We start from the raw sequence: 22,342 nt of genomic DNA, 5'->3' as shown, positions 1-22,342 counted from the left end.
GCCGCCCTGCCTGTCCTCATCCCTGCCAGTTCAGCCCAAACCCTGTTATGCACCACTGCAACCTCTCCCTCGTCCGGGACCTCCCTTTGCTGCTGGTCTCGTGCACACACACACACACACGCATGCACGCCCTCGTGTGCACATGCACAAAGTGGGGGGGGGGGGGGATCGGTTCAGTCCCATGTGTCTTTTATCTCTACCCCTGAGCTGCTGAGTGTGGTCTGGGGAGGGGGACCACACAACTGCAAGTTGGTGCAAGATTGCTTGTGACCAGCCTCACACAGACCGGCACTGTTTCTGTCACTTGTGCCTGCGCAGGGCCCTCTACGTTGCGCTCTATGGCTTTTCTTCTTGCCACAGACTCCAAACCAGAAGCTCCCCCTCACCCCTTGGCTCCAAGAAGGCGACTTGGCCTGTGATTTTGTGGAGGAAACAAAAGCCGGGCCAAGGGAGCTTCGTCGACTTCCTGCTCCCTTACTTACTTGTATCCGCCATCTTTGCGGCCTCCTTCCTCACCCACTGCGGACACGCTCCCGCACGCGCACCCCCTCGGAGGAAGACGGACCCTTATCCCAGCATCCGAGGCCGGCAGGTCCGCATGTGCCCATGACCTTGACTCTTTCCCCTGACAAAATACCCTCCCTGACTTGCATCCTCCGTCAGCTACGGCCCCCTTACTTCCACTCCTGTCCACAGCAAAGGTCCGGAAGGATGGGTCTGCCCTTGTCTGCTGTCTCCACGTCCACTGGCTTCTCGGCTGGTGGCTCCCACCGCCATGGTCACTGGGAGGTGTCTAGGCCCCAGATTCCATGGGTGCTCCTCTGCCTGAATCGATGACGTCTTCATCTGTGTGACCCCAAACTCACTCCTGTTTCCATGGCACCTCCTCGTCTGTGTAATTGGCTTCACCAACACCCGGCGGGAAACTCCTCACTCTCACCGGCGTCCTTGCCTTCCTTTATTCACAAATTCCTCTCACTTCTGTGTCTTAAATAGGTCTCATACCCACCACTAAACCTCTCCTGGTGGCGGCCCCTTCCGGTCTCGTATGCATTACCACTGAATATCTTTCCAGAATTCTCATCTGACTCCCTACTCAGAATTTTCCTGGCCTCCCGTTATCATGTTGCCGTCATTCAACAATGTCAACAATGTCATATTCAACATTCAACTACAGACCAGTGGTTAGGACCATGAGACAAGCTCCGCAGATTTGAGAACAATGAGCCTCTGACCGTATTCACCAGGCAAGCTTAAGAAATAGGCCAAGAAAAGTTATAGGAAAAATATCCCTACACACCCAAGGAAATCTCCCTGTATTTTTGTGGGAACACGTTTGTGCTCAGAATGATTACTCCGTGTCTGGGCTGTTTTTTTTTTAATTGTGTATTCTTCACCCTAGCGTCCCTGCAACTCCGATCACCCACGCTGTTTGTAGGAAAATAAACCGAGATTAGGTTTGTCTCCTCAAACCGAGTTTCACAAACAATAAACTGAACTGAGCACGAGAGAGAGAGAGAGAGAGAGAGAGAGAGAGAGAGAGAGAGAGAGAGAGACGGTCCCAGGAAGCTTGAATCTGGGAGAGGGGATTTTACAGCCAAGTTTATGGCCTGATGGTTGGTGTCTTTCCTGGCTGGTTGAGACAAGCAACTCCTGTTTCTTGTCACCATAGTAACAATGATGGTATGGATCTAAAATGAGGTGCCTGCTAAGCAGAACTTGCTAGATCAGGTCTTTAAGGAAGCGCCCCCCCCCTCCCCGCCCCAGTTGAGATTTTAGACCTGTTCAGATCCTAAATATCAGAGATATTTGGCCCCAGAAACTCACAACAGTATCAATTATCCTTTTCATTGTGATCGCTCCTTTTTGCTACTAAAAGTCAGCATTCCAAATGTGACATTTGTGTGTGTGTCAGGAAATGAAATCAGTGGTCCATTTAACTAACACTTGCTGTAAATATTCGGTGATTCCCAAGTGCCAAAGGGAGGATGTGAGAGGGAAGAGGAGGAGCTGGGGATGGGGCGGGCAGAGGAGGAAACCTGACTGAGATCCTGTGGTTGGACCCCATTCAAGCCGCCACGGTCTGAGGCGTCCACATGTTAAAGGGGACAAGACTCCCCAAGGCTTCAGAACCTCTTGATTATTGTGTGTGCCCAAACACAGAATAGCATAGCACACATTTATCCTAGTTCAGACCCTCCGATGAAACAGCTCAGGTCGGCATCTTCTGGGCCAGGTTGGGTGTGACGTTGCTTACGGAATTCGGGGAACAGACTCATCAAAGGTTGGCCCTTTGACTCAAAAAAAAAGACCTAAGATTCAGTACTGCTAAATGTGCTGAAGAACACGTTTTCATGTGTAAGTTTTATTATTACTCAGATACAGTGAGGCCGGCACATCAGGGGTGGAGGAAGGAAGACGGCCATTGGAAAGATAGTTTGCTGTTCACAGTTCCCAAGAGGGGGGAGCAGGCCACACCAGACAGGACTGCAGGGCCGCACAGGGAGAGCCAGCGCTGGTCAGGAGGCAGGGGGAGTGGGGGGGTGGGGGTGGCAAGAGCCTTTGTTTTGTGGTTTCTCCAGGAAGGAATGGGTGAGGCAGGGTAAGCAGGTTTAGCACTGGCTACTTGGAATAATTTCAGTGGGCTTTGGGGCCTGGGGGCTGTCCAGAGTTGTCTGGCCCTGGCCCTGGGGTGATTAGGGCAGGAGCTTAGTGCCCTGGGGTGTGAGCACCCCACAGAGGAGCAGGAAGGGTGTGTGAGCGCGGATTGGTCTGAAAGGTGAGCTCGCATCTCTAGGAACCGGTCAACCCCGGGAGGGGCTGTCCCTCCAGAGCCACCAAGGTCCCAGAAGTCTGAGCACCAAAAACCTATGGTTAATACAGAGCCAGGCTTGGAATTGTCTGCGGAGACCCTGTCAAATCTATAAGGAAGCCTTCAGTTCCCTAGGTTTACCCAGAGACCCGGAATTTTCTTTGTGAACCAAGTCTTGAAGGAAACACCCCCCCCCCCCCAACAATTCCCCGCACTGGTAGTTAAAGAAATGCAACATCGCCACCTACTGCCAGAAAGGAGGATCTCTCCTGAAAATCAAAAGAAACACAACTGGTTTAAAAAAAAAAAAAAAAAAAATCCCAAACCATCAGTGTTTCCTGCTTCCCCAGAAGTTTCTTCTCCCTGTGCTCCCGCAGTTTGCCCTGAGCCTGGATTGAGATGTCCGAGGTCTGTTTTCCTCTGGGCATTTTGACTCGCAAGGCTTCCCTAGCACAGATGGCAAGTTCAGGATGAGTCGAATATCCAGGGTTACGGAATAATAATATGACAGGCCCGGGGCTCACAGTGCTTTCCAGGCTGTTTCTCGGTGATAAAGGTTAACAGGAAGCTGCTTTCCAGTTTCTGTCAAGAGGAGGTGGTTTATTTTCCTCATCTCAGAGTATATCGTTATTTCCTCTGCCTTCCTGCCCCTTGTACAGCCAGACAGCGGAGAACTCGGCACAAACGAATGCTGTCGCAGAGAACAGGATTGGCCCTCTCCTCTCCACTTTCCGTTGCTAGAGAGAGCGGGGTGGGTCGGGGGGGAGCGTTGTGTTTTTCTCATACACTCTTGAGGAGAAAATTGTCGGGGTTGGGGGGGGCAGTTAGTGAATGTCTTCACTCCTTAGTTCTCAAGAAGTAAAACAAAAGCAATAAAGACATAAGGCATTTTGTCGGAAATTACGTTCTTTCAGACCCCATCGATTTAGACTCACAATTATTACGGCAGGTCTAAGGTCACTCACTGTCAGACTCAAGAAACTTCTGCTGCTGTTCTGACTTTAAGATTCAAGGTGATCAGCAGCTTGCTTGTACAACTTCCCATGGTGTCAGTGAGCAAAGGGCAGAGGGGCAAGGCCTGGGGTGGAATGTCAGTGCCCCCTGGGGGTGGGGGGTGGATTTCCAGACTCCCAGGAATTGGTTATTTCTGAGGGCCTTCATTGTTCATTGCCCAGCTCACTGTCCCGTCCTGGAAACTCCACTCATCTGCGAGTGGGGAGAAGTGAACTTGAAAGCAGGGTCTTTGGCCCACACTTACTTACTAAGCCCCTGTGTGTGTGCCAGGCGCTGTATTAGTGCCGGAGATGCAAAAAAAAAAAAAAAAAAAAAAAAAAAAAAACGAGTGGGACTGGGGCCTGGCTCTCCAGGAGGCAGTAGTAGCCTAGAAAGAAGACGCCCGAGGGAACAGAAAAGTACGGCCTACAGCAGCACCATGAGCAGAGGTGGAGCCCTTCCCCGAGGGCGTCTGCGGAGTCCCTGAAAACAAGGTGTTCTGGAGTGAGGGCAGAAGGGAGCAGGGGTGGGTTGGGGTGTGGAGGGCAGTGCTTTCTGGGGTGAGAGTGGGTAGCTTGAACAAAACAAGATTCTTCTGTAACGTGCCATGCCTGCAAATTGGCCTCCCTCCCTTCCTCCCCTCTCCCTTTCCTTCCTTCCTTCCTTCCTTCCTTTCTTCTAATTTTGCTGTTGACCCTTCACAACAAATGTGGATTTTTTTTTTTTTTATTAAATCAAATTTAACTTATTTTGCTTTAAGACATAGAGTTTGTGGGACGCCTGAGTGGCTCAATCAGTTGAACGCCCAGACTCTTGATGTCGGCTCCGGTCATGATCCGGGGGTCGTGGGATCGAGCCCCCACATCGGGCTCTGTGCTCAGTGTGGAGCCTGCTTGGGATTCTGTCTGTCTCTCCCTCTGCCCCTCTCCCCTGCTTGCACACATGTGCTCTCTCTCTGAAATAAAAATAAATTAAAATAAAATAAAATAAAATAAAATAAAATAAAATAAAATAAAATAAAATAAAATAAAATAAAATAAAATTAAGAAAGACTTAGAGTTTGCTGCTTCATTTCAAGTCTCTGCTAGTGGAGAAGCAAAAGTTTGCCCTCCTCCCAGGCCGCAGCAGACCCTTTGCCGAGACCTCCATGACCTCAAATACCTGCTCCAAAAGCAGGAGGCAAGGTGCTTTCTTTTTTTTTTTTTTTTTTTTCTTTTTTTTCCTCTTCTTCTTCTTTTTTTTTTCTTTCAGGGAGAGAGCAGGTGGTAGAAACCCTCCAGCCTACTCATTCCCAGGCTTTGCAAGAATGGGGGCCATACTGTCCTCTCCAAACATTTTATAGACTCTCACTTGGTGATCATCGTATTAATACTGATTGAACGTATCCGCTAATATCAGAAGTTACTCTGGAATCACTCACAAACCAAAGTGATCGGCCTGGTGTTAATCATGGCAATCTCTGCACGTGTTGGAAAAACGGTAGTAGGCATTATTAGTCCACAGACAAGAGGTTGCCAACTGGTGGGCTGTGGGCTCGTCCTTGCCTAGGGATGGGTTTTGTTTGCCTCGTACGGTGTTGGTTTGTGCTTTTGGCTGTTGTGGGAATCTGGAGGAGTTTCCAGCATCTGACCGCGGTAGACTTCTTGGGTGGAGAACCACTGACTGGGTCCTGCTGTCTTCCATCACAGTCTGGAACGCAGAAGCCCAGAGAGATTATGGGATCTGCCCTAAATCCTACAGTGCTGGGCCCAGGTCACTGGTCTCTTGATTTCCTCCCCAGGTTTCTTTCCATCACATTGTAACGCTGTTCTCGAACATAGCACTTGTCTTCTCCTTTTGCCTTCTGCCATCTCGGGGTAGCCCCTGTTTCCAGGAGGCAAGGATCCAGTGCCCCACAGGAGCGGTCACCCCCACGCGGGTCCTGTTCCCCTGCAAGGCTCTGCATTCTGTCCCCCGCCTCCGTGACCACAACAGCTATTCCCTGCACGCAGCTGGTCCTGAGACAAATACAAGTGCCTTATCTAATTAAGTAATTTAATGCACTCCAAAGTCGATGTGTAAAGGTGTAGTAAATGTATAAATAATTCCAGCATGTTTCATCGTGAAAAAAATCTATAAGCTTCATCTGGATAAAAATTCAATCTCATTTGGCTTAATGTGCATTAACATCAGAGTGTTCCCAACCCTTGCCTCAGCTCTCGGGATACACAGAAATCAAACCACACCTCACCGCCTTTGGGGAAACATAGTGTAACCATTTCAGAGAGAAGTAGGGCCCCCCTTCTTCAACTGAGCAGAAGAAATTATCTTTAAGAAATCCAACTCAACAGTGATTAGCACAAAAAAAAATACGTTGAAAACAAATAATATTTTTTAATTGATTTTTAAAAATTATTTTAGAGAGAGAGAGAGATCGCACGGAGAGGAGAGGGGCAGGCGGGTAGAGGGAGAGAGAGAGAGTTATAAGCAGATTCCATGCTCAGCGTGGAGCCCGATGCAGAGCTCAGTCCCATGACCCTGGGATCGTGACCTGAACCGAAATCAAGAGTCAGATGCTCAACTGACTGAGCCACCCAGGTGCCCTGAAAACAAACAATATTATTTAAAAAATTGGAAGGCGGGTCAGGAAAAAGAAAGTAGGTGGTCAGATTTAATCCGTACTCTCGGAAGCTGATGGCTGTCCCAGGTCCTTGAACCATGGTGAAGGTTGGCAGACAGCTGTCCTAAGGTACTAGAAGGGGGCTTGAAACACTCTGCTTTCTTTCAGAAAGGAACCATGGGAAAACTGATCACACCTTTTTCTTTTCCATAGGGATTGGGAGTTCTGGTCCTCACATCCAATCCTGTAGCTCAGAAAACAGTCGATCTCAGTTGCTGCTTCTGTGGTTCACTTGCAGTCTTGTCTTTCAGGTTCTACATAGAAAGCATCTCGTACCTAAAGGATAATGCCACCATTGAGCTCTTCTTCCTGAATGCTAAGTCCTGTATCTACAAGGTAAGAACTTTTTCTTCCCATTCAGCTTTCCCCTGAAATCTGAGAGTAGCGTTTGGAGCTGGCAATCCCAAGTCGCCGCCCCGATGTGATTGTATTGATTAGTAGACGTCATTTATAAGTGAATTAGTATAAATAAATAAGAACGTCATGAAAGTAATACTATCTGTTTAATAACGGGACTCGTCCGGATCTTGTCACTCTTTGGCTCCTTGGAGGTGTGCCTTCGTCCCTCAACCTGGCAACTGAGACAAAGGGGAGACGTGGACGGGGAGGGCAGATGCACAGGGTCCACGCGGATCGGTCTCCGAAGGATGAGTGGGCTGCTTATAACCAAATGCATGCATATTGACCATTTTTAGATGTTCTGGCAACGTCTCTCAGTGATGCAATTTGCATCAATTGGCACTTTAGGCTGGACAGATTTTTTTTTTTAAGGATGCTAAAATACACATAGAATTTATCATTGTAATTACTGGTAAGCATGCAGTTCAGTGATATTAAGTCCACTTACAGTGCCGTGCAACCATCGCCTCCATCCGTCTCCAGAACTCTTTGCATCTTGCAAAACTGAAACGCCGTCGCCACTAAACGCTCACTCCCTGATCTACCCATCCCCCCAGCCCCTGGCCATCACCATCCTACTTTCTGTCTCTATGAATTGGACTACTCTAGGGACATCACATAAGAGGATCCTATAGTGTTTGTTCTTCTGTGACTGGTGCATTTCACACAGCAGTAGGACCTCAAGGTTTATCCACGTTATAGTCCAGGTCAGAATTCCCTTTCTGTCTAAGGCTGAATAATATTCCGTTGTACGTATAGACCACATATTGTTCATCCATTCATCCGTCAATGGACACTTGGGTTGCTTACACCTTTGGGCTATTGTGTTTAATGCTGCTGTGAACACGGGCCTGTAAATATCTCTTCAAGTCCCTGCTTTTAGTTTTTTCGGGTGTGTACCCAAAAGTGGAACTGCTGGGTCCACATGGTCATTGTACGTTTCATTTTTTGAGGAGCTGCCATATTGTTTTCCACAGTGACGGCACCATATTTGTACTCCCACCGACGGTGCATAAAGGTCCCAGTTTCTCCACTTCCTCACCAACACTTGTTATTTTGTGGGGGGGGTTTTAATAATAGCCACCCTGCTGGGTGTTAGCCAGTATCTCATTGTGATTTTGATTTGCATTTCCCTAATGATTCCCTAAAGATGCTGCGCATCTTTTCAGATGCTTGTTGACCATTTGTACATCTTCTTTAGAAACATGGCTGTTCAAGGGACAGTTCTTTCTTTGTAATATTGTTTTCTAATTTTTTTTTAAGTTTATTTGTTCTTGAGAGAGACAGAGCATGAGCGGGGGAGGGGCAGAGAGAGAGGGGGAGACACAGAATCCGAAGCGGGCTCCAGGCTCCGAGCTGTCAGCATGGAGCCCAATGCAGGGCTCGAACCCACGAACCATGAGATCATGACCTGAGCCGAAGTCGGATTCTTAACCAACTGAGCCACCCAGGCGCCAGTCAGGGGACAGTTCTTAATTGGGTAGGACAGTCCCTCGCCCTGCATCAAGTTCACATGCTTGTAGTGTTTTCCTTTCATTGGATAACCCAAAATGCCCACACACATTTCTAGCACACACCCCCTCCCTCGGGAAGGAGGCTTGCAGAACACCTTGAGAGCCTCTCCTGGGAGAACGTATTTGAACACCCACACTGGTGCTCATGAAGGAAGCCTTCAGGGCACCACCTCAGGCCAGCTCGTTAACCACCACAGAGAAAGCTGATATTTAAGAATATCGCACCGTGGCATGCTGGGTGCTGAGGGCTTTCTGTAAGTCGTGCGGCTGAACCTTCACAACTCTTTGAGGCGAATACTACTTTCTAGCCAGGTTTTCCCTGTGAGGAAGGCAAGGCACAGGGAAGTTAGGAGATTCGCCCGAGGTCGCGTATCTGCCAAATGGCAACATTGGCTGGGGGGCCCGAAGCTGGCAGCCTGACTCCAGATCGTGGGGCCCAACCGCTGGGCTGCCCTGAGCCCCAGAGGGCAGGCTCTCCCGAGAGTGGAGAATGCCCTGGCAGCCACAGAGAACTTCAAAGCTAAGTGCACTCATCGTAAAGTGCTCAATGGCCGTCCTCAGAGAAGTCTGAGGAGATCCTACCGCCTGTGTTTTCATGTCTAACCAAACCCTATCTGGGGGGATTGCAACAACTCGCCGAACATTAAAACACACACACACAGACACACGCACACACACACACAAGTTGGATTGGTATATCAGCCATCCGTTTTTCTTCTAGAAATACGTCAGCACGTTCATTGCACAGAATAGTCCCTCTAAATGCAGGTGTCCACAGTGATGGAGGGCCTGGTAAGGATCAAATTCAGTCGTGTGAAAGGACCTCACTTGGTGACAGTTGCTGAGCCAGGACTTAAACTGGCTCAAGCCCAGACCGCTCGGACTACAGTATTTGGGGGTTTCGCTGAATGGAGGAAAAAGACAGTAACCGCAGGTCCAGGAACTTGCAAATTCCTTCCTTTCTCTAAGCCCGTTTTCTCATTAAGGCGTGGAAATAATAATACCGGCCTCAGGTAGCTTACAGACTGAGAGAGTCTCTGAGGGTTTTTGTTTAATGAACGGGAAGGCCCTCGGAGAAAGTTCAGGAATACAAAGTTGAGCATCGTCCACCAGGTGGCACCCTGGGGCAGTGAATGTCTGGAAGCACCAGTCCCCGGAACTGATGTCCTCGGTTCCACCCGGCGGGAAAATTGGCCCCAGACCGTGCTTGTACAGACACCTGGGTAAAGGTGAGCAAGTTTCTCTCTCGGAGGTGTTCGATTCAGTCCAGATACAGATGCTTAGCTGGAGCGGAAGGCTGCAGTGCTTATGAATACCATGCTGCTCGAAGACTCTGGGATCAATGGAAAATAGAACGGGAGACCAAATCCCCAGGTTCTTCAGGTGGGGGTAACAGTGCAGCCACGTTTGGGGCCAAGGCACCCGCAGCGTCCCCCAGCCTATCGCCTGGGCGGCTCTCTGCCATCCAGAACCCCAGCTGTCTCTTCTCAGGATCTGGACTGGAGCCTGGCTTCCCTGAAGTTTCTGTCAGAGACCAAGTAGGGTCACAAGACCACCTGTCTCCCTCCCGTCCATCAGAAATAATATTTTCGTTTGCAGAAATTGGCACTTCGGGCTTATTTATTTGATTTTTTTTTTAATTTTTTTTTTTTCAACGTTTATTTATTTTTTTTGGGGGGACAGAGAGAGACAGAGCATGAACGGGGGAGGGGCAGAGAGAGAGGGAGACACAGAATCGGAAACAGGCTCCAGGCTCTGAGCCATCAGCCCAGAGCCCGACGCGGGGCTCGAACTCACCGACCGCGAGATCGTGACCTGGCTGAAGTCGGACGCTTAACCGACTGCGCCACCCAGGCGCCCCCACTTCAGGCTTATTTGAAATGTTCACACGTATCATCTTATGTGAGCCTCCTGGGTGAGATAGACCCAGAATCTTTAGCTTTCCAGAGAAAGAAAACTGATGTCCGGGAGGTTAAGCGACTTACTCAAGGACCAAGGACCAGAAGTGGTGGAACAGACAGGACGGCCAGTTTTGCACACTTGTAACTATGCAAACGTGGGGGGAAGGCCCCGCACAGAGTGTCACTGGGAGTTGCGATCTGGAGCCCCGCACGCCTGGGTTCCCGTCCTAGCTGTGCCCCGCAGTGAATGCAGTGAACGTGCGTGCCTTCTGTGGCGTCCCCAGGCTGAATTCTCCTCTTCGGTTGAACAAGGACATTAAAGGCCCCGACCCACCCCCTTGTTGGGAAGCCAAAGTGAGACGAAGCTGGAGTGTAGTTGGTCAGCACTGGGCCAGGCACGTGATGAGCTAGCTCCCGCTGTGGTGGCACTGTTCACTTGAACCCAGACGCGGGTTGTTCATCTTGGCTGAGAGTTCCTGTGTGCCCCTCGATGCCGCCTCCGGCACTTTGGAGGCCTGGAGGAGCCCGGAGGGCGGTGCCAGATGCTGATAGACATAGTGCGATGCTGATAGACGGGGGCTTCGGTTCACCCAGAGCAAGATTGGTATTACCTCCCTCCCTGTGTCTTAGGGAATGATCCCTGCAGGGTACCAGAAATCTCAATTGTTCAGATAAATAAACCTGGAGCCTGCCTTGGATTCTGTCCTCTCTCTCTCTCTCTCTCTCTCTCTCTCTCTGCCCCTCCCCCACTCTCATTCTGTCTCTGTCTCTCAAGAAATAAAAAATGTTAAAAAAAATTAAAGTCAAGTGGCTTTAAAATTTTTTTTAACGTTTATTTATTTTTGAGAGACAGAGACAGAGCACAAGCAGGGGAGGGGCAGAGAGAGGGGGAGACACAGAATCTGAAGCAGGCTGCAGTCTCTGAGCTGTCAGCGCAGAGCCCCAACGCGGGGCTCGAACCCACAAACTGTGAGATCATGACCTGAGCTGAAGTCGGACGCCCAACCTACTGGCTTTGAATGGCTTTAAATAAGAGACTTATGATGAAAAAAAGCCCACCACCTTCAACAATTTTAGCCGTTCCTTCTGTTTTTTTGCCTATGTCTAAGTAAGTTGGCACGAGGCATTATTCCTTGATTTATCCATTTTGGATTTATTGAATTCCAATTGGGACAGGTGAAGATTAAGGTGTCATATACAACCACCCACACTTTCTCATTCCCCATTTTCCCAAAATGGCGGTAAGCACAGTTCTGGGTAAAAGCTACAGCCGTTAGCATTACATTATTATGACTAATCCAGGTAGCATTCTATGGTTGTGATTCCCTTTTTTAGACAACCACGTGTCTTACCTAAAGGTAATAACTGCCTTGCTGTTACTTGTTTAGTTTCTATGTACCCATCATTTTTTTTCCCAAGAGCTCCTCCGGATTCCCGATGCATGCCCACATTAATTTCCAAGTGCTTCGGGTGATTCATCCATTCCTCTCTTGAGTTGCATTTTTGCTGTTGCTTCCTGGGACCTCCCTGTCACCTTCCATCCTCTGACTCCAGTCTGGACCTGGCCTCATCCACAGCCCCCAGCACAGGACCCCCTTACCCATCCTGTCTGTTCGCCACTCAGCTCTGGAGTGGGTCCTCTGTTTCCTGGATTCCAAGTCTTCCTGTGTTTTCTTTTATGCCACTGTTTCACTGGAGAACATCCTCCAGTAAATCCAGGGAAAGTGCATATAGGAAGTACAGTGTTCGGGTCCTTGCGTATCTGAGAAAGTCTCTCTTCTACTGCTATATCTGACTGATAGTTTGAGTGGATATGGAAATGAACACATCTCTCAGAATATCAAAGGTGTTGCTTCAGAGTTTGCTCTGGGGAAGTCTGCTGTGCTATACGTTGTATGTGGACCCTCTCCCTCTCCCACCATCACCGATGGTATCTTTTAGGATTGCCTCTTTATTCCTCTTCCTCCGAAATTTTAGGATGTTATGCCCTGAAATGGGTCCTTGTAAATCCACAATGCTGTGTATTCGATGGGCACTTTTAGTCTGGAGACTGGTATTCTTTAATTCTGGGAGATTTTTCTGTATTATTTTTTTGATGGTGTCTCCTCTTTTCTCTGTGCTCTCCTTGTGGAACTCTTGCTAATCAGATGCTGGGCAAAGCCTCCTGCTTTGATACCTTGCAGCTCTTATTTTCCATCTCTGTCTTTTTATTCTACTTTCTAGAAGATTTGATCAGTATTATCTTGAGCCTCTATTGGCTTTTTAACTTTTGATACTATGTTTCTAATTTCTAAGACTTCATATTATCTGATCTTTATGTATATATATATTTTAATTATATTATCCTTTAGTATTTTTGAACTCCTTTTGTTTCAACGTCAATTATGCATATTCTGTGACGTTTCTGTTTCTTTTTAGCTCTTCCCCCCCCCCTGACCCCCCCCCCCGTGTATTTATTTTGGTCTCTGTCTTTCATATTGGAGACTTTCTTCAGTTGACTGTTGGTTGTGGTCCGTCCATCTGTAGGTAAGAGTGAGGCACCCAGGTGGAGGTGGTCTGCTGGTGGATGTCCCTGTGGAGCGATCCAGTGGCAGACTGGTTCTTTGAGTAGGAAGCCTGAATGGCAGCGTTTGGATGACCTGTCTCGTGGCTCCTTATTCTCTCCAGGGGAGAATCTTCCCACTTCCTGTCTGAGTGCTCATCCTCTACTTCCTGTCTGGTCTCTACTTCCTGTCTGGTCCTCCACTTCCTGCCTGCGTGTGTCCCCCACCTCCAGGATCGGGGAGAAAACACCTCCAGTTGGGGTACAGATTCCCTTCTAATCCTGGCACTTTGGGTGGACCTCATTGCAGCTTCCTGTGCGTCTTCTCCAGAGAACAAACCTCTGATCTCTTTAATAGCAGAAAAGTGAGGCAAGGTGTTTTGTTTTGTTTTGTTCTCTTTGTCATTTTCCCCAAATGAGGAGCCCCACCTTCCTGCCTTCCACTCTTTCTTCACCGGGAGGCTGACGGCCTGACGCTGTGGGTTTCTCTCTCACTTCCTTTTGCTTTGCACTTTACGGTCCCCCTATTTTCTACAAAAATAGCAGGAAAATACAGTCAGAATCAATCCAAGTAGCAGAGGATTAAAATATGGTCATGAGAGAGCAGGGTTCTAATTGTGAACTTTAAGGGGAACAGGAGGAGGTACAGAGTGGGGGTCACTGACACCCCACATAGCCACGTGCTTCAACAGCATTTCTCATGTGTTTTAAGTCGCCACGATTACAGGTAGATGATGGAAAGGAAATTGATGACCAGGGGATAGATAAAACTCACTTACAAATGCGTGCCTTTTTTTGTGGAAAACTCCCATGGGAAGTCTACCTTGATGTTGTGTGGAAAATCACGCAGGAAAGCAGAGCTCTCCTGCCAAGCTTTCTTTCCAGTCTTCTCTCTCTTTGGATGTGGCTTCCTCTGCCAAACCGAAGAGGCCCATCGACCAGCCCCATGGGAGACAGTGGACTTGTCATACCCAATGGGAGTGATGGGGTGACTGTGGATTCTGATCTCAGCTTTTGCCCTGCCTTCAGGCTGCAGGATAGAATCCTGCCTTCTCTCCACTGCTGAAGGGAAATTGCTGTCAAGAGGTCATCACCACAATAATTTTTGAAAGTCTTGCCAGCCACAAGTGCTAGGATACAAAATGTCAGCGTCTTTTTTAATTTTTAAAAAAGAAGGATTCCGATTGATAATACGGGATTGACTATCCACTCTTAAATATGATTGTCACGCCAAAGTGCTTGTTCTCAACCCTTATCTTGTCCGCCAGTGATCGCCAAAGAAGCAACCCATCATCTGTATCTACAGGTGGGCTGCAGTGGGACTCTTTGGGCTGGAGGACAAATTGGCACGAGCATTCTTCAGAGTGAGTTTTTATGGTCACCTTCCATGACTGTCACTAAACTAGGCACATACACAATGCTCAGTAAATTGTTTTTCATCAGTTACTTTCCAATCCCAGGGAGCAAGGATTTGCATAGCTCCTGTGAAATGGTCAAGTCTGATGCCTACATGTACCCACTGAGAGCGGATCGTGTCTAAAGAAACTTAAAATTCCTGCTTTATGTGGGCTGCCGGTCTTGCCCTGCCTTCTTCTCTGAGCTGGCCACATAGGTCTGGGAGCTTCACAAATTATTAAAATTTAAATAATCATCCTTGGGGTGCCTTTGCTATGTAGGGCTAAACACCATCACTCTTGTTGAAATTGAAGTAAGTGGTCTTTATCCAAGATCTTCAAAGAGCTTTGCTAATGAACAGATCGTATCGTCTTGTCTGAAGATGAGAGAAACAAAGCCCGCAGTCAGGCCCCACAGGACAAAGGAAGCAACATAAGTATTAGTCTCAGACTTACAGAATCCCAGCCCTTCCTTGTCTTTTCACTTGATGATGGTAGGTGTCGTGTGTGTGTTCCTATGACAGGGGGTGGAAGGAAAGAAGGACAGAGAGGGACTTTTCGTTTTCAATTCTAGAGACAAATTTCACTCTGGCTCACCATCTTGGTGGTTCTCGTGACCTCTAAGAGAGACTCCCCGGGGTCACGATACGGGCCAGAAGCAGAAGGAATCACTGTGCCACAGAGTCAGAGCACGGTGGCCCAGCATGAATGGCCCATACCCCAGTGGGTCATTAGCCAAACAGGAGGGAACTTGACTGATGAAAAACTGGCAAAGGGCTAAGGAAGACGGTTGTGCAAGACCACGTCAGTCCCTTCCTGCACCCCAGCCCCTGTTTGCCTGGGGCGTCATCATGCAGCCATTATGAGTTGTGCAATGAGCGGGGGTGCTTACACAGGCACAGGGAGGCCGGATGTGGCATCGGGACCACTTGGGTGATAGACACACACATGGAGACACATTTGCATAATGTTCTCTTCTCGTTAGAAAAATACGTCTTACTAAAGATTCCCGTGAATGCTGAACAACGCTGAAGCACAGAGGCAACGTTGTGGGGGTCAGATTGTAAGCACCAGTGAGCCCCAATAAATCCTATAGACAGGATATTTGCAGTGTGTCTCAGGGTTTCTAAATCACCCTCCATTTCCTCACCAAACTCAGTAAAATAATTGGAAAAGAAGTCATTAGCCCCCTTCTACGGAGGAAAACAAAACGGGAGGAGATCCAGTGATTTCTTCAGTGTCCCGGAGCTGATGGGGGTGGGGGGTTGGAACTAGAACCTGGAACTTTCTAGTGAGAGTAGAAGTGATCTTAAGGAGGGTGGCAAGAACCAAACTCCTCAGCCATTTTGTGGTGAGGAGAGAGGTGGTAGTGGTGGGCGAGCCCTGCAGATTGTTCTGGATGGACCTGGCAATGGATCGTCCTCCCTTGAATCTTATCAGCCTACCATGTGGTTGTTAGTCACGTTTTCTGTTACATTGAGCGTATTAATCTCACACGAAAGTTGGAATTTCTGTCATGGCCGACGACAGAGGAATGCTTTTCGTTAAGATCCAGGGTTGCGTAAAGACCCCCACCAAGCCCCTTGGAGCACGGGGGTCGTGAAGAGGTCCTCCAGTTGTCAGCACTTTTGGAGAACCTCACACCTGCCGCCCGGGGTTCTCGTGGAGCTATTTACTTGGAACTCTTGGAGACCCACGGATGGAAATCTTTCTGAGAATATCGTGAACCGTGACGCTGCTGATACATGACCCCGGGCCTCTTCCTTTGAGCTCCTGAGTCACCTGGGATAAAACAACGCGGAGTGGGAGGAAGCGGGCCATCCTCCCCAGCCCTGCTCTGAGCACACACGCGCACACCTGCGGGCGGTCACGTTTTGTCTTTCCGGGGCATTCTGCAAAAGATCAGAGAAAGCCGGACACGTCGTTCAGTAGTAGGTGAAGCAGGTGCTCTCCTCCTTTCCCCTGTCGTCCTCTTCTAGGGAAAACCCTGCACCCCAGGGGAGCGTGTGGTTTGCGCCCGCCCTCTCTGTGGTCTCGCTCAGTTTATTTTCTCTGCCTGAGCAGAAGGATCGCACCTCTGGATTGCCAAAGAAAGACCTTCCTCTGCCTTCTCTCCCCTTCTTCCCCCTATGGGTACATTTTCATTTAGCGGATGAGTCACATCGTGAACTAAAAGCTTGTGTTCACACTTAAAAGGGCTGTTCCTGATGGCTGGTTTTGAGTCGCACGCTAGATAAGCCTCTCCTCGAATGTTAACGATTAGCCCACCATCGACCATTAGCTGCCACACGGGTGTAAATGTTTGACAGGAGAGCACACAGAGCGTGCGGGGGCCAGCGCCCGTGAGCGTGCAGGAAGTCGGTCGGTGGGAATGGAAAGGAACGTAGCGCATGTGGAAGCGGTCCGCTGTGGAAACCCTGGACAGTGTTTCTGTTAAATCATTTATACATTGTTAAATGATTTACATTCTGATGGGATCTGGTAATCCCAGAACGGCAATTCCACACATTCCTCTGTATCCCGACCCTGACAGTCTATATCAATTACAGCGGCCGTAAAGCTCTCTCAGCTGGTTAAGCATAAAGAATTATTGTGTCCGATCCTTCCATATGGTCTCCTTGGTTCTCTTAGCCCACACTTGTAAGGTCGTTCGGTGGCAAATATTATTATCCGTCTTTGAAATCACTAAGCCTTTTGAAAGAGCCCGAATGATATCCCTCCCTCGAAAGATACAGGCTTGCTCGAGCGCATTGTTTTGAATTCCAGGGTCCAGTTGTGGACCACAAAAGAAACTCATTAGAAAATCCATGAATCAGAGTTCGGTTTATAATTCGAGTGAAAAATAACTCTAGTTTTGGCTAACTTCAGTGATAGATGTGGTTCCAAGAATATGTTGGCTGACACCGAGTCCTTACTTTTTTTAGTCGAAATGTAATGGACACATAATATTGTATTAGTTTCACGTGTACAACATAAAGGCCCGATATTTGTACATTACCGTCCGTCCACATAGACATTTATTTCCTTGTGTTGAGAAGTTCCAAGATCTGCTTCTCTTAGCAACCTTCAAATATACATTAACTATACCTCTTAGCAACCTTCAAATCTACAATAACTATAGTCACAATGCTGTACATTATATCCTCAGGATTTATTTATTCTATAAACTGAAAGCTTTTACTTTTTGGCCCCTTTCACCTTCCCCCTCCCCCCCCCCACCGCCGGCAACAATCGGTCTGTTCTCTGTATCTACGAATTTGAATTTTCTTTCTTTCTTTTACATTCTGTGTATCAGCACTATCATTCAGTACTTGTCTTTCTCTGTCTGACTTACCTCACTTAGCATAATGCCCTCAAGATCTATCTATATTGTGACAAATGGTAAGATTTCATTCTTTTTTATGGCTGAGTAATATTCCATTACACACACACACACACACACACACCACACTTTTGTTTTCAAAATTTTATTTAAATTCTAGTTAGCAAATAAATAAAATAAATTTCTAGTTAGTTAACATATAGTGTAACACTGGTGTCAAGGGAAGAACTTAGTGGTTCATCACTTACGTACCATGCCCAGTGCTTATACAACGTTTTCTTTATCCATTCACCCATTGATGGACACAGGCTGTGTCCATGTTTACAACTGGCTGCTGCAGCGAACAAGGCGTGCAGACATCTTTTTGAGTTGGTTTCATTTCCCTTGGACCCGTCGCCAGAAGTGGAATTTCTGGATCACATGATCTGCGATAGTTCTATTTTTAAATTTTTGAGGAACCTTCATTCTGTTTTCCACAGTGGCTGTATCAGTTTATGCTCACCCCCCCACCCCCAGTGCACGAGGGTTCCCTCTTCTCCACCTGCTCTCCAACACGTGCTATTTCTTGTCTTTTTAATGGTAGCCATTCTGACAAGCACCAGCTGATACCTCCTGAGTCCCTGTTGACTCGGGGGCACTCACGCACTCAGGGAGGTCCCTTGCCGGACAAGAGGTTGGGGGATTGTTTCTGGTCTCCTCACGGCCGCTAAGGCCTTGTGACTTGGGGAGAGTCCCTTGACATTTCTGGATTTCTGTTCTCAGTGAAAGCAGAGAGGACTGGGCTTGGAGACGACGGATGTTTATTACCTTGACCATAGTGATGGGGTCACAACGTTTGCATACGTCCAACGTCATCAAATTGTGTGCCTTAAATGTGCAATTTTTTCTGAGTATCAGTTACACCTCAAAAAGCTGTTTAGAAAATGGATATGAACTATATGCATATTGAAAAATACATATATGAGATTTTTTTCAAAAACCAAGGACAGGTTTATATGCTTTTAAGACCATATCCTTAGATCATGATTAAATATTTAGGGGAAGAAGTAATAGGAAAAAACCATTTTTAAACTTAGACTCTGTGGCAGTGCTGGCCAGTAGAACTTTCTACAAGGACAAAAGTGGTCCGTACCTGCTCTGACCCCATGGTAGCCAGCCGCTGCATCGAACTGTTGAGTGCATAAAAGCAATGAGGGCATTGTAATGGGAAACTGTATTTTTAATTTTTATTTAACTTTAAAGAGTCACAATCCCATTATGACTTTTTTCTTTTCCATAAAGCCTTACTCCTGGTCCCAAAGTCAAGTTCACCAAGAAATCACCATTGGTTATCAAGTAACCTTACGCCACTGATGAATCAGATTCACAGATGTGTAACATTTCCCTAATTTCTCATCAAGATTTAAAGCTTTGAGGTGACTGGGGAGATCCAGGACCACTGGGGTCTGCCTCTGGCTAAAAGCTGTGAATAGAATGTCGGGAATCATTTAGGGCCAAGCAATTCGGCACAGAGATACTCTCTGAGCGTTTGAGATTCTGGGAAACAGCTGAGAAAAAAGAGAGCGGGTCTTTTTTTAGGAGATGTCCTAAAGAAATCCTGTTAAAGGACCAAACTTACCTTTCTTTTTGGTTTGTCCGTCTAGGAGCTGATCGATGTTGACAGTGAAGTGGTGTTTGAATTAGCCTCCTATATTTTACAGGTGAGTTGTCCTGTCCTCATCTGGCTGTCCCAGAGCCATACGCAGTAGAGACGGGAGTAAGATTGAGCACACCCAGCAGGCTGCCTTATTCACTACCTATTTGTCATCTTAATTATTTATGACACTAATAGGAAGGAGCTACACCATGGCAGTCAATAGAGGCTTCTGGCATTCCAGAATTTTAAGACAGGGTCTCTCTGCAAAGGAAAATTGTGTGTATCACTTGAGCCTGGGGGAAACAAGGATCGTTCAGTAACTCCCTTTTCTTCAGAGTTAGTGCCCTCCCCCACTCTGGAGAAAGCCCAGTAAATAGCAAGATTTAACTGCCAAGAGAATCATTGCACATCCTATGGAAAGACAAGGAAAGGAAAGGCCTTTCACTTATGGGTAAAGAGGTATTAATGAAAATCGGCAGCAATGACAGTTTTAGTAACGCTGGCAAGATGAATTAGAAGGACGGCATTCATTTATTTCTTCCACAAAGATTTCTTAAACAACTGTTATATTCAAGATTCCTTGAAGGTTCCATGGCCCCTCCTTAGGATGACCAGGAAAGAGCCCACAATACAAAACAAGTAACATAAGACACTAAGCAGTTCTACCCAGACACATGTTCAGATCCGGAATCCTCAATCCAGAAAAAGGTAGACCAGGGTCCAGAGGTAGAAACTTGCATTTTGTTGTTATGAATCACTTTCTTTGTGTATAACTTTCTACAGTTTAATTTTGTGTCTCATATTCATGTGGCAAATGCATGGTCCTTTCCCCATTGTCTTCCTATAGCAGATAGGACAGCAGCAGTAGTAAGCTGAGCTTACTCAGTAGAGGAGTGGTCATGACCGTGGAATGTATTTAAAAGTCTGGAACACTGTACAGGAATGTTTCATTGACGTTCAATTTTTTCTTCTACAGGAGGCAAAGGGAGATTTTTCTAGGTGAGTTTACAAAAGGATTTGTTTTCTTACTGTGCTCTGTTAATCTTTATTAAAAGAAACTATTCTTTCTATACTTTGTAGGAGGGCAGTGCTTTTATGTTAGATATTAACGAAGAGTGCCTGGATGGCTCAGTCGGTTGGGTGGCTGACTTCGGCTCAGGTCATGCTTTTGCGGTTTGTGAGTTCGAGCCCGCTGTCGGGCTCTGTGCTGACAGCTCAGAGCCTGGAGCCTGCTTTGGATTCTGTGTCTCCCTCTGTCTCTGCCCCTCCCCTGCTCACGCTCTGTCTCTCTCAAAAGTAAATAAATGTTAAACAAAATTATTTTAAAAATTAAAAAATATATATATATATACATATATATGTGTGTGTGTGTGTGTATATATATATATATATATATATATATATATATATATATATGTATGTATTAATGATGAGGGCCACCTCTCAACTTGTCAATTGAAACAGATGTATCGGGCAGAGGAAACATAGTAACAGCAAGGAGGATATTCTGTACTAAATGAAAAGCCTAGAGATCACTAAAGCAGAGATCAGCACCCACTGTCACACATGGCCACTAGTGAGGTTTGTCAGGTGGAACCTAGAGCCTGAAGTCACCACTCTGGTGTGAACAGGGCTTTAGATTATCCCGCAATGTGGACATTTTTTCTCTCTCTCCGTTTTAGTCTCCTGCCCCTCCAAAGGACAAAATGCTATCCCATAGGGAGATTTCCTTCATGAAAGTATCTCGGTTCCCCACTTCTACTTTTCTTCCCTCGCTAGATATTCCATTGGAGAGAATGTAAACACTTAACCACCGGGGACACTGTGCGCTGGTTATTAACTTGTGGAACTGCCAGCTTCTCAGTGCCGTTCATTTCCTGAAGCTTTGCCCATTGACCAGCGTGGTTGAATCGCCTCTCATTTTCTCATGATCGTTAGTGGAGCCCTCAGAGTAGGGAGTTGTAGACATCCACCAACAGGACTGTCTGCTCAAAGACAGACATTATTCCAGGCACTCTGCTTTCTTGAACTCCCCGAGAGATGTCTGGGATAGCCCATATTTTAGAATCAAGGTCTAAATGTACAAGAAAACAGTGTCTGGGCATAGCATTCTGACTCCTCAATAGGAAATAAGCAAAATTGGTATTAAAATTAAGAAACACTGGGGCGCCTGGGTGGCCCAGTCAGTTGAGCGTCCGACTTCGGCTCAGGTCATGATCTCACGGTTTGTGAGTTCGAGCTCCACGTCGGGCTCTGTGCTGACAGCTCAGAGCCTGGAGCCTACTTCGGATTCTGTATCTCCCTCTCTCTTTGCCCCTCCCCTGCTTGCACTCTGTCTCTCTCTCTCTTTCAAAAATAAATAAACATTAAACTTTTTTTTTTTGTTTTTAAATCTTTATTAGAAGATTCTAACATCTGGGGTGCCTGAGTGGTTCAGTTGGTTGAGTATCCATCCACCTTCGGCTCAGGTCATGATCTCACGGTCCGTGAGTTTGAGCCCCGCGCTGGGCTCTGTGCTGACAGCTCAGAGCCTGGAGCCTGCTTCAGATTCTGTGTCTCCCTCTCTATGCCCCTCCCCTGCTCGCTCTCTCTCTCTCTCTCTCTCAAATATAGATAAACGTTAAAAAAAATTTTTTTAAAGAAACACAAATCCTGACTCTACTCCATGATGGGACTTGTATGTTTTCTCATGCTTTGGCAGATTTGATCTAAACTACTTCAGTTGGTGGCTTACCTGTACTTGTCTAGATTTGTCAAGTTCATGCGGCCTGGTTTGTGAAGCCTTCGCTGTTTTCTCTTTGGTCTCCATGTGCATATCTAAAGCTTTCTAACAAAGCCTGAGGTGTACGTTCTCATTCCGATATCTCAGCAAAAGCAAAAAACCTAGTTTATGATTTAAAACAAGGGTCAGTTTGGGGTGCCTGGGTGGCTCAGTCAGTTAAGCATCTGACTTCAGCTCAGGTCATGATCTCGCGGTTCGTGGGTTCGAGCCCCACGTCGGGCTCCGTGCTGACAGCTCAGAGCCTGGAGCCTGCTTTGGATTCTGTGTCTCCCTCTCTCTCTGCCCCTCCCCTGTTTGTGCTTTGTCTCTCTCTGTTTCTCAAAAATAAGTAAATGTTAAAAAAAAAAAAAAGGTGGGGGGGTAAGCCAACATTTTCTGTAAAGGGCCA

General features: G+C 47.2%; 1 protein-coding gene across 12 annotated transcripts in view; it reads left to right on the top strand.

Annotated features, from left to right (window-relative positions):
* FRMD4A (FERM domain containing 4A) overlaps positions 1-22,342 on the top strand; it is a 612,832-nt gene that overhangs the window by 480,371 nt on the left and 110,119 nt on the right. For all 12 annotated transcript variants that reach the window (XM_045464721.1, XM_045464725.1, XM_045464723.1 and 9 more), the window contains 3 exons: positions 6,716-6,800; positions 19,180-19,236; positions 20,149-20,171. In XM_045464721.1, the coding sequence (XP_045320677.1) occupies positions 6,716-6,800; positions 19,180-19,236; positions 20,149-20,171 (165 nt within the window). The remainder of the gene's footprint in view (positions 1-6,715; positions 6,801-19,179; positions 19,237-20,148; positions 20,172-22,342) is intronic.

This window comes from Leopardus geoffroyi, chromosome B4, assembly GCF_018350155.1.
Source record: "Leopardus geoffroyi isolate Oge1 chromosome B4, O.geoffroyi_Oge1_pat1.0, whole genome shotgun sequence".
Lineage (NCBI taxonomy): Eukaryota > Metazoa > Chordata > Mammalia > Carnivora > Felidae > Leopardus > Leopardus geoffroyi.
This window is presented reverse-complemented; position numbering and strand designations above follow the sequence as displayed.